Raw genomic sequence first — 18,910 nt, forward strand, 5'->3', positions numbered from 1 at the left:
AGTACCTTTAATTATAAGATTGAAAGGAATCAAGGGTGCTATCAGCATATGCATTGTACTGTATATGGGGAACTTCAAAAGAGCACGGCTAATTTGATAAATAATGCATAGGTTTCTTTTAGAGGCCATCTCCAAGTCAAGCTAATGATGCAATTAAAGCGAGATGCTTCCTATTGATTCCTCAGACATAAAGAGAGAATGTATAAGAGCATGGATAAATATACTGTATTATCATTAGCAAATGTTTACTGGACATCTAAATATATATTTTCAGTATGAATGTACAGTCTTCACAGCTCTATCTATCACTAAACACACTGTTGTGCAGCCTCCTCCTAACAGTCTTTTCTAAAGGCGATCTATACTGCAACCACCCCCTTGACCCCCATCTACCTATACATCACCTTGTCCCTTCCAAGCCTGGCCCACCTCACCTGTCCACCCCCACCAATTGTCCTTGCCAGGAAATCTTCTAAGCCAGTTTGCTTGTCACCCTTAATCTTTTACAGTGCCTGGACCTGGAAGCATTGGGATCAACATAAGGTAGTAGTAGTAGTAAGCCACCAAGCATGTGACTGACTATGTACATGTTGCGCTGTTTTTCCAATTCTATGCTTGGTTTACTTCTACACTGTAAATAAATAGTCGTAGCCGCTACCTATTGTAGACAAAAAAGGATGCATAATATATTGTGCATCCATCATGGTACAACTACAGCAGTAGTAGGCAAACTGCTGCTCGCGGGCCACATCAGGCCTGCAAAGCGTCTTAATCTGGCCCACAGAGCATGGAAAGTGTAGTCGGCAACATGACTTGCAGTGCTATTGTGGCACTGTGGACGATGTTTTTGGAATATAATATAATAATACCCGGAGAAAACCCATGCATGCACAGGTTTTGAACCCAGGTCTTCCCAATTGCCTGAATGTGTGGTCTATATGCTAACCACTTGAAAAGCCAATGAATTAAATCTAATTAAACCACATAATCTAAATGGTAATGGTTTTATTTCATTTGAACATGAATCAGATTACAATTGAGTGCATCACAAAATCAGTCCAAAAGGAGAAGGAAGAAGCAAAGCTTATTAAATCCTACCCCTCTATCTGGTACTTTTACAATCAGTAACTGTTACATTTGTTCACTTCCTGCTTTCCTAATATAGTTTAAGTTTTTATATTTTATTTTATTTTATTCTTATAAATTATAAATCAAATACAATTAAAAAATAATGTACCTTTATAAAGTACATAGAAGTTTTTTTTTTTACTCAATTTGACTAAAAAGTCTAAAACTTTGACATACATTTATATTTTTTGTAGTCTCTGATGCACTGAACCCCTCCCTCGCCATCCTGTTGTTGCACTCCCTGATTGGTTCAAAGCTCCCGTCAGTCACAGCCAATGTGGGCGGGACTTGATCGATTCACTCTTTCTCCACACGCACAGAAGGAAGGAGCTGGGCACAAGGCGGCGGCAGTGCATCTTCAGTGCTTAGCGGAGGACGGCAGCCGTTGCTCGCTACTGTCTCCACTTGTGAAGCCCTGCTACCACCGCTGTGGCACATCGCTCTTGCAGAACAAACCAGAATAAAAGCAGCACAGTTTCCGGGACCTTTCTAAGCTAGGGACTCGGTATAAAAGTGAATCCAGTGTGGGAGATAACGAGGACAAACTACAAAACGGGAGCAAGACAAGAGGAAGACAGGATGAATCTCAAGAATCATGTCATTTTCACCCTCTACACTATTTACGGCATTCTTCTTAAAGGTAAGCATTAGGAGCAGGGTGCATGTTGTGTTTATGCACCTTGCATGCTAACAAGACGAAGGGTCACGCTTTCTTGTAATGATGTTTACCTGCACGCACCCGGAAAGTGAATGCAGAACTGGGGGGTGTTTTCCTCCTCTGCTGTGTCTTGAGAGTCTCTTTTTCTTGTTGTTGGGGCAGGACACACCTCAACGTGATCACTACAGCCGCCTTCTGGGTGTTTTGGACATACAGCTTTCTTGATGAGTCACTGTTGGGATGCTGCTGATTAGCTGGCAAACCATTTGTGATCACACATGTTGTATTTGTAGTGTAAATGTTTTTATGCAGACATTTGCTGCAAAGCCTCGTTTTTGCTTGACTGAGTGTGGAGTTTGAAGAACAGGTGCACCGCCCTTCATCTTCAGTTCATACCACCCAAATTCCCATAGAGTCACCCGAACGACTACATAATATTATTATGATCTTGACCTTCTTTTGTGTAAAATGCATGATGAGTAGAGCACTAAAAGGCACAGTGACACCGGAGGTCAAGGTCACAGTGTGTGCTTTATAGATACAAATGAGGTAGTTGTCATAAATTAGGATGCCTTGCACACATCATATGAGAAAAAGTGACACCTGTGCACAAAAGGTGTAGTCAATGAGGAAGGGGCATTTTTTGAATGGCTTTCATGTGTGTGACTACATAAATGGGCAGAAGTACCTACGCTGGTTATCCTTTTGGAACAACTCGCCAAAGAAGCAGTGCAAAATAGGTGCGTTTTCATCAAGAGTGATGGGTTGCAGACAATCGTAGATCCTCTATTGAACAGGAGCTCTATGCTGTGTTTAAGAAAAAAAAACAACAACTCAAGGCCACCACAAAGGGATGACAGAATGAAAACGTGTGATGATAACCATAGAACAGGAAGTGTAATGTACGTATTTCAATTAAGCAAAGTGCCTGCCTACAAATTTGGGCTACCAATAAAACACCACTAGGTGGCGCTATCACACTTTCAGTACCCCTTCACATGTCTATTAGTCGTATTACAGTGGTGAGTAGTTTTGCTTTATTTTAGTTTTATTATACACTTAACATAATTACAGATTTGACCAGGAACAGGAATGGCTGTTTTTTGTCCCTGGGCCTGCAGTTACCTGTTCAAGAACATACCATTCGTCATAGATCAATTAGCTTTGCAAAATCAACATAGCAGACATGCATTTATTATATGCTAGCTTTAGTAACAACAGTAGGCCTCAACGATGATGTGAGAATGTTACTGGACAAAATCCAAGGAAGAGGGTGCAAAATAGGAGTGGTACAAAATATTGCCATGTCTATCTTGCATTACAGGTGGTCCCTGGTTTGTCTGCAGCTAAACCGAGGAAGAATAATATTGCTTATTAGTTACATTTCTGCACATTGTTATGTCCCCCAAGGGGCAGAGCACTAGAGAAAAAGAAAGCAATCACTGTTGAAGTAAAAATGAGCATCATAAAAAGCTCAGAGAGGAGAAACTTTTTGGTTTGAACCGCTCGACTGTATTGACACTTCATAAAGGATAAAGATTATTCAATGCTAATGAATGCTAGAGGGGTCATGGACTCTGCACGCTGATACAAGGAGATCTGGGATGACTAGCCTGGGGCAATGTTTGTCACCAAGAAAGTATGATATATTTGGAACAATATGATACTGTAACTTTGCACAATGATAGCATGATGTATGTAAGCGCTGATTCATCATTCTATCAGCACGATTTGCAAAATCCACTTCATTCCTTATCATAGCGTTGTGGTGTATTTAAAATACAAATGCAAATGCAATCTGGTTAGTTGTCCTTGCTCACTTGCTCATCTTTATCATACATGGCTCCTCAATTGCACTTGTCCAGGGGCCAGAAAGTATTCTTAAAAGTCCATATTAACAAACTCAGGACCACCCGACCTGTCATTATTAATAAAGGGGATGGAGACTGCATCAAAGTTGGGATGTTTCATCTGGAACTGCCTCCACAAGTTATATTCCTTTGAAACAGCGGTTACTTTGTTAAAAAGTAAACACGACTGCCTTTCTGCTGCATTTTTGGTAAACACATAAAACACATTTTTGGCCTGCTGGCCACCTGTTGAGGACCTCTGCTTGTGTGTGTGTGTGAGACATAAGCAGGCTGTTCTTAATTGCATGTACGGTATTCAGTATATATGCAACCTCTTACAATGAAAAAGCTTTTTTTTTCCTCATTCTTTATTCTCTCTTCCTATCTCTGCACACACTTTAATCTGTGCATGTGTGTGTGTTTGAATACTGTATATCCTGGAACACGTATGCTTTATTTGCGTATGTTTGAGGAGGTATAAGGGCAGAGTGCATGAGAGACTCATTTCATGACACACACGTCACACACTCTCTGTCACCCTGGAGAGGATAATGCTAGGCTGCTTGATTTGAACAGTCATTTCCCAGTGCAAGGCCTATTATTGTATAGGTTGCACACAGCAGGCAGGTCAGCCTCCTCCTGAATGGAGTCGATCTCACAGAGACAGCTTTCTTTGCGAAAAGGGAGATCCATGCAATCCACAGCCTGTGCAGGATATAATGCAAATTTGTGTGTGTATTGTTTTTTTTTTTTTTTTTTTTTTTAGATTGAGGCTGTTGTTAGCGCTTTCCTCCAGCATGTGCCCGTGAGCCAGAGAAAAGCGCCTGTTATGCAAATTGCCTCTTACGCAAGAGCCTGGGGCTGAGCGGCTGCCGAGGCAGAGGGCGTCGGAGGAAGAGGAGCTGATGTCGGTACAATATGGGAGGAGAGCTGTGGAGGAGGAATGTGCAATCTCCTCAATGATACGAGTGCAACTAATGCACTTTTTGTGTTTTTTGGACGCTTGTTTATCTTCCGTTCGCTCGCGAGAACGTCTGTTCCTGAACTCATCCCGTGTACGAGCCACTGCTGAGTCTAAGCTGCTGACCCTCCATCCCTCTGCGCTTCCGTCCATTCCTCCCTCTTGCTCTCATCCTCCCATCCTGGTGTTGGAGCTTTGTAGCGCGGCAGCGTGGGAAAGCTTCTGATAACAAGTGGCCTTGTGTGTGTGTGTTTGTGTGTTTGTGTGTTTGCAGAGCCACTGATTACATGGGTGAAACAACTCTCTTTCTCATCCGCCACATTCCCCCTCCTGTTTCTGCATCCATTTTCACGGTTGTGCTTTGACAGGTAGCCCATATGAGGTGTTCTGTAACTTGTGTTGATGCCATAAAGCCTCAAAGCTGAGAATCCTTTATGGAGCAGCGCCGGACCGCTGTGCCTCGCAAGCCCGCGTGCACGCACCCGTACATGCATGGCACGGAGCTCCACTGTGGATTCACTGCTGCTCTGCCAAAGGATTTCCCCTGATCAAAGCCAGTCTTTTTGTTAGCCCAGGTGTTAAAAAAAGTTGAAACAGAAAAGAGGATGGGGCTGGAGGGGGATTGGGGTAAGGATTGAGAAGCTACAAGCTCTTCTTGGCACAGCCTGGGCCGAGGTGCTGCAGGAACACAACCGGCGATTACACACCTATGGTTCATTCTCTCAAGTCAGATGATGAGTTTATTCATGGTTTGGTTTCCTTTTATGCCAATGAAACAAAAAAAGGATCAACAAACTAAAAAGTTCCCTCATTTACTCTGTTTGCTTGTTAGGACAACCAGGAACAACATGGCCTCAACCCAACAACAAACCCAATTGGGCCAAGCACCAAATTACCGTATTCCTTAAATAGGGGGATGTAAGTCACTCCACTGCAGATCTTACGCTGTTCTGCTGCTATTATGTCACACAACATGTGTATTTTATGCAGATATTTTGAGTACTAGAAACTCATCACCCCTCTAGATCAAACTTGCCACAAATGTGCACCCTACATGACATCATGCATGCAATTCTTGACAGACTTTGGTGTCAGAAGTGGAGTCTCCCTGGTCGTAACCTGCTTGTTTTGCTTTTGTTATTCATTTGTTTTTAATTATCAAGCATTTGGAATCGTGTTAATATACTAACAATCATAAGTTGTTGCTGTTGTATTGTACTTAAAGAGTGCATATTCATCTGCACAAATAAAACATTTCCAATTATACAGTATGTGAGATAAGTAACGGCATCGAACAGAGCTGGGGGTTGAGGTATAGAAACTATTTCCCCATCACAAAGGGTACCGCCTCCAACCATATATCATCTCATGAACATTGTGAGATGGCACTCTGGTACTTTTCTAAGCATGAAAAGCATACACAGACTTTATAGGTTCCTTGCTGCTTGTCACAGACCTGCCAATGTATCTACCTGTGTGTGCCTTACTGCATCTATCTCTCCATTCATTTTCTATACCGATTTTCCACCCTATTTCCTGTTCCCCTTTTGGTATCATATCCCAGTTGACTTACGGTAGGAAATCATCCCACACCAGCCCCAAGAAAATCTACTCTACGAAGCACTACTCAGGAAAACTGCCAGGCAGCATGTCAAGTTCAATCCAGTTTATTTTGATTTTTGTTATACAGCAGCTGCCAGAACAGAATAAAATACTTTTCTTGGGCAATTTTTTCTAAATGGTAAGGTCAGAACATTCTCTTCATAAAAAAAAAAACAAAAACAAACATGTGAGAACTCTGTTTTCCATTATGCTTCCTCAGTTTTGATCAGTGTTTTTTTTTTTACTTGAACTCAAATGAGAGAGAGTGTTGGCAAGTGTTGCCAGAAAATACAACACTATTGAGTAATTGGTGGTATGATGGCAATGACACACTGTCATGGATGCTTATGTTAATCACTATACAATGGAAGCATGCAAGTCATCAAACATCCAATTAGGTTGTCAGGCTTGCATTCAAAACAGCATGCTGTATTTTTCGTCAAATAAATTAAATGGGATTCATTGTACATTGTACTAAGGCACATTGATGTTGTATTGGTTATACTGTGAACTAATGGATCCATGACTGCAAATACATGTTATCTACAAAAAACACATCTTTGTCGAAAATGTATTGTGGCGTAATGCATTTCGAAATTGGCAGCGCAGCTCTGCTTCATATCCCATAGTTAAAGAGTATGAACGATAATGAAGTAGTGAGTTTGCAGCCCAAAGAAGCCTCCCAGAATTTGTTTATATTACCGTAAACAAGCCTGCTATTCTTATATAAAGCATGAAAACCCCTATTAATACTTGTAATAATATATGTGGATTTACTTGCTGCTACCAGACTTTTGGTCATGGTCGAATATGTTCTGGACTTTTTCTTAATTTCTATCCACGACGGCGGTGCTTGTGTTTCCCGTGGTCTGGATTGAAGAAAGCTATTTGGGACAACTAATGGTAGAAACACCCTCTGGTAATACATATTCAGTCCCATACTTTGCTTTATCGTAGGCGCAGTATCAAAACAACTGTTCTTGAAATAAGCCCAACACAACACCGAATGGTGGTGGAGGGCGTCTTTTGGAAATGTGACCAGGCTTACCGTCTGCTTGCGTGCTTGAGTAAGAGTCTGCCACACAACGAGCGGGCATACTGTAACAAAATATATTTATAACAAAAATACAACTAAACCTGCATCACAACAATATGAAGCCAGTGTATTCCATGGGTAGGTTTCGAGTGGGAAAGTTCTCGAGGAAACGTCACCTCCTCCTTCAGTCTTCATCCAGAGACGAGTATAATTGCCAAAAAGGGTAAACATTAGAGATGCTCCAATCTATCGGCCACCAATCAATATCATCCGATTTCCGTAAAAATCACAATAAACCCCTTTTAAGGATGAAAAAACGATTGGCTTTGCTAGCTGTCACTGTCGACAGCTATAGTTATCCGTATAGGTCTTCAGTCTCCAAATACGTATGAAGTTTTTCCTATCCCAGCTGTCTTCGAGCAAGAGGCGGGGTACACCCTGGACTGGTCGCCAGCCAATCACAGGGCACATATAGACAAACAACCATTCACACTCACATTCATACCTATGGACAATTAACCAATCACCAATTAACCTAGCATATTCTTGGAATGTGGGAGGAACCCGGAGTACCGGGAGAAAACCCACGCATGCACGGGGAGAACATGCAAACTCCACACAAAGATGCCCGGGGGTGGAATTGAACTCGGGTCTCTTAGCTACCACAGTGACATTTTGATTTTAAAACAAAAAAACAATGCGGTTAGTTAGGACCTTGTTTTTGTCCCACATGGAAGCGGTTATCATCATGTGTCATTACGTCAAGTGTCATTGCACACCTTTACCCTCTTGTTGTCCTTATGCTAATCATGTCATACTATTTGTGTGTGAACATAAACACAAAGTGTGTTTAGCTTTATGATGGTGATACACTCACAGGGGTCTTATTTTGAGTAGCTCACCGAATGGTCAAAGAATATTTGCTTCAACTAAATAAAAAAATATCTGTATTCGGCATGTTATAATTTTCCTGTTGTTTGATCAAAGAAATGTAGTTCCTCACAGCAACATACATAGACAAATATGGGCATATTGTGTACAGGTCTGTGTACGCATGCATGCATGTGACGTCTCTGTTAGCGTAGAATTCCAAGGGATTAGTGTGTTGCTAATCTCCCACTCCATTCTTTGACAAGCGATGCGTCACTAATGTCGGAAGTGAAGAGGCAGACTCAGTCAGTCACTTTTTTTTTGGTTAAAACTTCCCGAGCAACGGTTATCATCTCCTATACGGAATTGGTCTGTTTTTGCTCTCCTCCAACTTAAATAAGTAAACAAATGAAATGTGTTAATGTAGCATGCAGTTGAACCTTGCATGCTCTCCAGGTTCATGTATCACGCTCCCTCTTAACAACCCTTACACTTGATAATGTTCTTTTCATGTTATGTGCCCTTTCATCTGACAGCTCCTTTTCATACAAATCCCTGCGGGCCACAGTGGAGAGACTCGCAAGAACGTGTCACAGTAGTCGTTTTCTTGAGCCGAGATAAAGATACGGTCACAACGTCGCTCTTCTTCCCTCCCTCCCACTGCACTCCCTGCCCCGCCGCCAATATTGTTTGGGGACCCTGCGTCTGCTCCTGACAGAAATGAATTCAGCCAAAGCAAAGTCAGCCCCATATTGCAGCACGCAGGCAGTCATAGCCTTATGTTATGTGCAATCCGCAACGCGCACATAAATGCACATGCACACTGAGGTTGTAGACATTGCAGACAAATCCACTCTTGTTTGGAATTACATTTGCTCAGATGTTATGGACTACACGGGGCTACTGTTTGGCCTCTTCCGTCATTCCTGAGCTGACAAGAAGAATGCAATTGGAGAGAATTCATGGGCGGGAGGTAAAAATACCCAAAGAGAAGCACAGCTGTTCCTCCCACTGAAAACGGAAGACCCATAAACATGAATTTACTGCAAATTCTCACCTCTCCTCTCTCCTGTGCACCATTGTCTAAATCATTGAAGGGAGTATCCTTTGTGTCTAAACAGGAAATGAAGCCAAATCCACACATAATCTTACTATTCCCACCGCCTCCCACCTTGATTCATCTTTACTAATCACAGCTGTAATTCAACAAAGTAATCCCTAAAATGAGAAGCATCCATCTATACGCCCATGGTAATTTACACCTTGAGGCACCTGCAATGCATTTTCAGAGATTTGTAGAGTATTTTAAGAGATGCTCAATATTAGCTTTCTTATGGATATCAATTATACAATATTGCCCAGCACTTTAGAATTGATATACACGGGTGTGGCAAAGCGTTTGCTCCCGTACATTTCTTCCACATCTCCTCCTGACTGTATGGCCAACATGCGAACCACTTGCCCACTGTGCGGACGGTTTATATATGCAAATATATATATATCTGATAGGAGGGCAGCCATAACTGATGTGACCCTTAATTAAAATGAGTTTGACACTACTGTTAAATCATAAGACCATAATATCAACTCGGCAAGTGTGTTTTGCATTTTCTTTAGCTTTTTTGTATTTCCAGTGAACGCAGCTATAAAGTTTATAATGTGTTCCAATGGAGCCTGTGGACAGACTTAAAGGGGACATATTATGCTCATTTTTTGACCCTTTTGTTGAATGGACTCCTATAGAGCAGCGGCACACAATAACCCCCACCGTTGGTGCTCCTGCAAACTCACCTGCCCGAGAAAGAGCGCTCATTGTCGGACACGCTTTGTCAGAAGAACTGCTGGTACTGTGAAGCTTAGAAGCCAGACTTTAGGGCGTAGTTTTACTTTTTAGCTTTGTTTTGTTTATTTATATGTCGTCACAGAACTAGTTGTGTCTGGTGTATGATTATCTTTCAAAAAAAGACATCAATTAATTAATTCAATTTTATGTGTTACATCTTCTGGGACCAATTCCTTTATTTTCCATTATGTTATTGATTTTTATTTTTTAATTAAGAACAATGGTAGTCAGCAAGTGCCATTGCTTGACTTCTGCTCTATCCGCAAACGTCATTATTACATATGTTAACTCCTAACTCCTTTAATATATTTCAAAATAGGAATTTAGCGCTTAATTGCCTAACATGTTCCGACATAATATTAAAATTGAGTTATGGGTATGATACTAATTGAAAAGTAGGATTTATTGCACTTGCACTGTCACTATCTGCACTTGTTTTTGTGCCTGGAAGTAGTGAAAGCTAATTGAAATATAATTCCCCTAAGACACATGTTCATGTTAATTGACTTTTTGTGCGCCCCCGTGTTTCCTTTGCTCTATGTGTGTAATAGAGGGGGTGTGTTTCTTTGTACTCGTGCTGTTGCCCGAAGTAACTTGCTCGTCGCTTGTCTAATCAACAGCTGGAGCCCACCCCCACGCACTTCTTAATTTAACCTACGAAAGCAAATCTATTTTGCAGATGCCACTTTTTTTGTACTCACTTGTAATGTAATAAAATTATACAGCCCAATCTGATTTTAGTAGACACTGTAGAATCCACTGAAATCACATTGACCTGATCCTTCTACTCGGTGCAGTTTCAGTGCTGCTTTCGATAATGGAAATGTGACCAACAATAGACCGTCACATGGGAATTTGACTATTTTTTTGCAAAGAAATGGAAGTGAAGATGAATTATATTTAAAGACCGCAATTAAGGGATTATTTTTGACAAGTGTAGGTGTGATATTTCACCGTTTAATAGGTTTCCCACCCTTAAACTCTCCCGGCTTGGTATCTGTTGACCTTTGTTGGGCGACTGTTTTTGTTTTTCTTGAATGGGTGGGTTTCTATTTCTCAAAAGAGCTTAAGTAGTGAGTATAAGCAGTTAAAGTGTGGCACATGAGTCTCCATACAGAGAATATATTTGAGGCCTGCCAGAACCCCCGAAAAAACGATTTTCACTTCAGACTATGTTTGCTCCTTCATTGTAATCTCGTGTCACAAGATCTGTCCCGCATGATTAAAACATGAGATTTCTCATTCAGGAAAAAACAGTCTTGTGATAATAAATGAATTAATGAAATCACACAATAAATCCAAATGATCTTGATCATCTTCCCAACCTCCATATATTTAACATGTGCATGCATCTGTTTTCATCGTCTCTCGCCTCCAAACAAGCAGGAAGTGGGTTCGCATTAAATCGCATTGACAAAGTTCAAGACCAGGCATTTAACATTTAAGAGACAGTTAATCTGGAAAGATAATAGCATTAATAACATGACAAGCCAAGTTACTGGTAATCGGTGTCACAAAGCTGCCGATCTAATTCCACATCACTGAATCTATTGAATTCTTCATCCTCAGTGAAGAAGAAGGTGAATCCCACTGCAAAAAAAGTGCACGAAAAGCAGGATATTAAAAGGAGTGGCAAAATTCAGGAAGAAACAATCTTACTGGAACGTTGAAGAGAGCCGGTGGTGGGCCTTTAAGGGATGTCATCAAAGATGATGCGGCGGTGATTCCATATGAATGAGAGTCTTCAAAGGAGTTAGTTATACAACAGGGTACGCAATAAAGGTAGATGAGGGGAGAAGGCATCTGGAGGAATTTCTGCAGGAATCCCCCCCACCACCACCACACAAATACACACACACCTCCAGGCAACCAATCTGAATTGTCTGTATAGGAACGATGGAAATCATGGACAAGGTCAGGGTTTAGGATGTAAGAGCGGGCTATCCAACAACCCTCTTTAGAGCATTAAACTTCCCAATTTACCGGATCCTGGCTGCCCCACCCTTTATGATGAACATCAAGGATATGTGACTGCCGATGGTCATCAATGAGGCAGGGACAAAGTGCTGAAGAATGGATGGATTTGAGCTTCAATTCCGAGGGATTGGCCATTTTTTCAATGAGAAATGGACCTAGAAACTGTGGAGAGAGCTTGATGACGTCAGTCCTGCTGGGTATATGTTTGGATGAGTGCCAAAAACACACTGCCCGGGTGTGTATTGTGGGGCTATGAAATGCAGTGTCTGTCTGCCAGCCTCTGATTTTCCTCCCATGTTTTCTGCATGGCTGTGCAGGCTTCTTTCCAGACCCGCCTGGCTCGTTTAAGATGGGCCTGCATTGATGGTACATCAAGTTCGGACTCTTGGGTAGGGAAGCGAGGTTGCCTCAAAGGGGGGCATACCCAGTGCCGAGCTGGTGAGTTGGAACTGGAATCTGGGGGAAAAATAACAAGGACCATGTAGCTTGATGGGAGTTTAGCCTTTTATCATAGTGGATGTATGAGAGATTCTTGTGGTCTGTCCATACCAGAAATGGCAGCAGTTTTTTTGCCACCCACTTAGTCATTACTCTCTGCTGTGGAAAGTGCCCGGAATAAAAAGCACATGGGGGCAGTTTTTGATCTTCAGCTCATTGGGATAACACTGCTCCGACCTAGTATCCGAGGTGCCCACCCCGACGATGTACTGCCTAGGAGGGTTTGGTTAGGTCAGGACTGGGGTGGTCATAACCATCTGCTTAAGCTCCTGGAAAGCTTTTTCTGAAACTGGTCCTAGGCGATGCTAATGCTCACACCGCTACTCTCACTGACTCTCGCATAAACAATAGCCTAATTTAGCTGCACAACTGCGCTGTCATAGATTTTTTCACGTTTGTTATTATTGATTAGCATTTAATTTCTTCATATTGTTTGTTCTTTGAGGGTACAATGTTGATAAATATGGTCCAAACCGTCACTGTAACTATAATCAGTGACTTGTATTGCTATGATGATATGATACGAGAGTGCTCTGGCATCTCTGGCGTCTGGAAAAGAAAAAGCGACACCCCAAAACAGATTCTTTTCGTTGTACCGTATGACCGACGCAGCTGGAGCTGCACCTCACGGAGCTGGTGTGAGCCTACAACAGGGACTTGAATCTTGCGGAATGCTTCCAGCAGCTGCAATAGAGCCGCGATGGATTCATTGTGAACCCGGGGTTAGTGTGAGCAAAAGACAGACAGTTTATTGATATTGGGGTACATGAATTTGCGTAGTGCATGTGTGGTTGGGCAACGAATGAAGCAACGGTGTCGGGAAGAGAAGATGACTCCCACTACAGAATCCCACTGCAAAAAAGTACACAAAAAGCAGTAGGTCATAAGGAGTTAATTTCATACACATAATAAAAACCTGTATTCATCCAATATCAGTTGATGAATGATAGCCAGCACTGCCTACGCTTGTTGGTGGGGCGTGAAGGAAGTGCCGGCCGTTATGATTTAATGTAAAGATGGAGCTCGTTAAGTAAAATAAAAATAATAATGAGATGTCTTTGTGAATCAAGATCACAATGGATAAATGGCTAGAAGGATAGAAAAACTACAATTTGATTGGAGTGGACCAAAGGGGCTTAGTGTGAAAGCACCTTAAGTTTGGACTGTGGATGCCGTCCTTGTGGGCTTGCTCCTGCAGTGGGGGAGGGAAGATGGAGTCAAGTAAGACAATTTACAACGGTTAAAAAAACAAATTAACTCAGACCCTTGGCTCTGGTGAGCGAGCAACTGCATACATAATGCGCCATGGGGGATTTCTTGTTCACCAACATTGTACTCTGTGTGTCCAAACTTGCATAGCATAGGAAACAACACAATCCCACCCCACCCCACCCACCAAAATACACCATCTGTCTGTGTATATGCCACATTGTAAATCCATGAGATGCTCCTCAACATTATTCCTCCCCTTCCTAAGTGCTTACTGCTATTATCCTGCTCAGTGGAATAGTGACACTTTGGGTGTTTTTGTGGATCCTGCGGCTTGTTTCCAGTGGCTATTGTTACATAGTGCCCAATTTGCAGATTTTGGGAGGTGAGCACTGGAGCCCCGGAGGACAATTTTGTGAAAAATGTAATGCACCGGAATCATCATTGTTTGCTGGTGCTCAAAATGCTTTGGAAGATATGCTTCTAAAAAAATGCAGTATAGATGTCCTTCAATTTTTTGTCATATTTAGACAAATGGCCAATGACCTATGGCTAATTAGTTGATAAATATAACCCGTGCAACTGCAAACAAAGATTTTGCTCGATGGCTGCCATGTTTTTCAACCAATACTGCTCACATTTTACACACAATGTATGAGCCAGGTTTTGTGGTGATTGAGCTAAACACTCTAAAATTACAGTGCTCTTTTGTTGATGGCGTTGAGCTGTCTGTCCGACTAATGGGGTCAAATTTTTGAGTTTAGTAAGTGCCACCATGTGGTATTTTTGTTTGAAAAATATAAAAATGTTCTCTCCTTTGTGTACAGTGGCTTATGAGTAAAAGAATAACTTTACAATTTTAGGAGGATTCAGCTCCTGAGGTTCCCTCTATTGTCAAAGCTTTCAAGCTACTTTATCAGCAACCATGTTAGAATGCAACAACACACAACCTCCTTCAAGGCCAAACACTTATTTCTTGCAGGAAATTTGTTTTCACGAAGGCAAATAAATTAAAGATTCATTTTTTTTTCTTTTACCCAGAATCTAAATGGTTTCCCATGCCGCTAAAGTCATGCGTGGATACAGCCATGTGAAAATGACTCATGTTTGTGGAACCAATTCAAAAGAAAAACAACTTGCAGTTCACAAGCATATGTGTTCTTCTGTTGCACAGTGCACAATGTCTTCTGCATTACACCTCATGCAGGATTTGGGTACCTTTCGCATTCGATACTGTATCGGGCGTGCGGTGGCACTACACTCAACCGTGTGGAGCTGATATGCCGTTTGTGAGATGTAAAGTTTGCATCCAGCAACACATGCCATGAAAAATATATCGCTGGGCTAACATGTTAAAAAAACTTTGAAGAGCAAACACCAATGGTGGGTTTCCAAGGCTGGAGGCGGCGTGTGGCAAGAGTCAGTCAAACAGGAGCTAACTTTGTCACACTTGCCCCTGTGTGAGTGACAGAAGGCCAAGCAAATAACCCGATACATAATATATCGTTCTTGTGTTTATATAGTGATCCTCAGAGGCATTAAAAAAAAAGCACCATTTCGATAGATTGTTTTCACTATTTAAATTCAAACATTCTGCGACATGAGTTATATTTAATGGCTGTATTACATGTCAGTGATATCGAAATTGTTGAATATGGACATTCAAGCCTTACTTTGTGATTAAAGTATTATTAAAGATGTTAATTGTGAATATTCTTTGACACATATATGGTATACTAGCTCCTGTTGTTGTCTACTTACCACTATCTAACTAAATACACAGGTATTTTTATTTTTATTTTTATTTACAGATTTTCAGTCTATTTTAATTGAATTGTGAATCCAAAAGTTAAGTTTTGGTTTGATAGGACTGAACACTTTAGAGAACATTCTTACATTTCCATCCAGTTAAACAAAATGACTTATTTCAACTTCTGTGTGATTTTTCTTCATGTTGATGTAAACGTTGACTCCCTCCCTTTGGCTTTGTCTTCTTTGACAAATTGAATGTTAGGAGTGCCATGACACTTCCCGGAAACTGGTGTTTCCAAAAATGGTACCATTTTTGTTTGACTTTATGTGAATCGGTGCTCAGTAATATCGGAATATCATCAGAATTCGAATGGTGCCTTCAAATGTCAGGCAAGAGTATTGGATGAACAAAATGAAGGTTGTTCACATATTTTGTCTATAATGTAATACTTTTTGTTCATTTCAATTCCTCAAAATTCCACCAAGAGAATCATCGTCTTCTCTGCTTGTTGCTTTAGCTGCTTTGTCTGAACTTTCATAATCCTCCCCATCAGCAAATGATATCTCTTTTAGCACGCTGCTTGAACACAGTGAGATGCACAAACTACTGCTTGAGTCTCACCAGGGTTCGGCTCAGTAGTTTTATAGCTAACTCATCTCCAATTCTAATCAAAAAGCTTCCCCCAATCCCTAAACCCCCTGCTGTGGAAACAAATAAGCTATTATGGTTTTAAATGCTCGCCGATTACGGCTAATTTCAATGCCTGTCTTAAAGATGAGTTGCTTTTCTATCCCAATTTGCCTGAAGAATTGTGATATGGAATCAAAACTAGACAAGTTAAAGATAACAAATGCGTTCTTGTTAGAAAACAGAACGGTATCTGCTTTTCCTCATCATTAGGAACAGCACTCATTCACTGTTGGTTTCAGACCATTACTCTGGTATACACTTAAAATCAGTGAGTGTAGGCTGAAGAAAATGATAAATAAATAAATGATGGTTAGTGTCAGAGTTGTTGCATTGATGTACGCACAGTGCTTAGTCCTGTTAAATTAGAATCCTACATGGCACTAATTCATGAATGAACTCATTTGTAGGCAGAGCCTCTAGGCGGTGGCAGGCAGCTATAATCAACATTTATTTAAATGGTTTTAACCCTAGCACCCTCATTGATCACAAAATACATCTAATGGTGCAAATACGTTTTTTTGTTTAAATTCCAAATTCATTTCCATTAAGTTCAATGGATGTCTGGCTCACTGGTTGTAGAATATTTAGAACTGGCAAGTGTACATATTCATATTTTTTTTGTTTACATATTTTAATTCTAATGAATGAAATTCTTGGTGTGTATAGTAAATACTGTAGTCTGAAGTACAGATGTCATACACCCACGCACATCTCAATCTGGTCAGCATTATTCTGCTCAATGCAAGACTAGTATTGAAACAAGAGTTCAGAACATTTAAAGAGAGATTCTAGCGTTCTGTAAAACACATTTATTGTTAATTTTCCCCAAGTTGGATCAACAAAATGTTGTCAAATGACCAGCATTTGTCCAGAGTTAACTATAACCGGGGTGTTTATTTACTGTACCAAAACTGCAAAGAGAAAGAAGCTCATTATTAAACTGTAATGCTTTGGAGTGCATGAGAAAACAGAAAACGTACCTCTCTATGACCACATGGTCATTTATTGCACAACGCAATAGCAAGAGCGGTGTAATAGCGGTGTGGAGAAAGTAAAAACCTATATTGGGAGGTTGCCTACAGCTGCAGTTTAAAGGGGAACTGCGTTTTTTGGAAAGGAAATTAGTTAATATGAGCTAGCTTACAATGCTGTCATTGGGATACACCTGCATCGACTATGAAGCCCTAAAAAAAAAAAACCTCAACCTGTGTTTTAATGCACAGAAAGGGGAAATAAATACTCTATATGTTCATATTTCATGTAAGGATTGTGAATGATGGGCAAAATTCAATCAAAAAAGACGTGTTTTTTTATCCCTACGCTAATTAGAGACCCCTGTGGTTATTTAGACTTGTAGACCACGCATTGAATAAAGGCATTCATTGGAGCATTTACCGTGTTCTCATTGGTAATGATCTAATTTTAGGAATGTACGGTGTGTAAGTAAACTTGAATAAAATAATTAGAGTCAATTTCACACAAATTCCTGAACAAATTAATCTGTTACTTTCTTCCCGCTTGCTTTTCTCCTTTTTCAGACAAGCCTGGTGCCATGCTAAGGCTGCTATACAGTATTCAGTTCAAATGGACCAGCAAATGCTAATCTGTGCTAATCCCCTAAGAAGCACCCTAAGAGCAACATTATTGCACCGCTCAGTAGTTGGGCTGGATCATGGACAAGAAGACGACAGGGAACATTGTGAACGTCTTTGAGACAAATGTAATCGTAATAGCTTGTACGTACAGCGGTCACCCTTTAATGCTTACACACAGTGAAGTGACGGAGCTAACAAAAAAAAAGGGCAGTGTTTAACCACGGTTGCATTGACCTTGTAAATGGTAGCCTGAGCCTTGTTGCAAATGTAGTGGTCATCCGAAACCTGACCTAATATAAAATATAGCCACATCTTTGGGTTGTAGTAGATTATCATTATAGCTGGTGGTATTCCAGATTGTTTTTGAAGAGGTGACCTTCACTCCACGTAATCCTGTCATCACCTTTAACCTCCATACGAATTATCTGAGTGTACTTCATGCAGTTCCTGAGTCAATGTATTTGTTTGAATTATCACATCCATGACAAAATGTACCAAATGTAATCAATCATTTATCCCACTCAGGCCATCACACCAGACATAGAAATATTTCTGTTGGATAATTTCCGCTTCTTTCCTGTGCCATAGAGAAAAGAGCTCACATGACAGCTGGGAATAACTTCCTATGACAAAGTAGGAAGTGTTCTGTCAGCGGGATTCAAATTGCACATCCACACAGGATCCTTTCCACAGATAAATTCTATCTTTGCTATCCGTAGACCCACCATAATGTGCTATTTCCTATTACGTAACACAAATTGTATTTTATGATTTATTCATTGATTTTTTTCTATTTCTCTGTCCTAATTTTGTGATCAACAAAATTATAGATTCAATTGTAATCACAGATCAATGCTGAATGTATTTGGCTAACTTCTGCAAATTACTGCAATTATGCAAAGTGAAATAATTTTTGTAATAGGAAACAAATAAATAAAAATGAACCATTCTAGTATATGCAATGGAAGTGTAGAAATAACTGGTCACTGTACGAGCAATTAAACATCTTGAATTATCTTCATTCATTCATTCATTCATTTTCTACTGCTTATCCTCACGTGGGTCACGGTTGTGCTGGAGCCTATCCCAGCTGTCTTCGGGCGAGAGGCGGGGTACACCCTGGACTGGTCGCCAGCCAATCATAATTGATAAATGTGTAATGAAGATGGTTTGAGCTTGTTTTTGCCACTTTAGAGTCATATATTTGAAATGTCCGGATTCCCGAAAAATTTGAATTGGC

At 40.7% G+C, this 18,910-nt stretch overlaps 1 protein-coding gene across 4 annotated transcripts in view; it reads left to right on the forward strand.

Moving 5' to 3' along the window:
• Nucleotides 1-1,445: 1,445 nt before the first annotated feature.
• The window catches only part of LOC131138469 (cell adhesion molecule 2-like), a 193,964-nt gene continuing 176,499 nt past the window's right edge, over nucleotides 1,446-18,910 (forward strand). For all 4 annotated transcript variants that reach the window (XM_058087401.1, XM_058087402.1, XM_058087404.1 and 1 more), the window contains exon 1: nucleotides 1,446-1,768. In XM_058087401.1, coding sequence (XP_057943384.1) covers nucleotides 1,708-1,768 — 61 coding nt within the window. In that variant the 5' untranslated portion in view covers nucleotides 1,446-1,707. The remainder of the gene's footprint in view (nucleotides 1,769-18,910) is intronic.

Source organism: Doryrhamphus excisus, chromosome 11, assembly GCF_030265055.1.
Source record: "Doryrhamphus excisus isolate RoL2022-K1 chromosome 11, RoL_Dexc_1.0, whole genome shotgun sequence".
NCBI lineage: Eukaryota > Metazoa > Chordata > Actinopteri > Syngnathiformes > Syngnathidae > Doryrhamphus > Doryrhamphus excisus.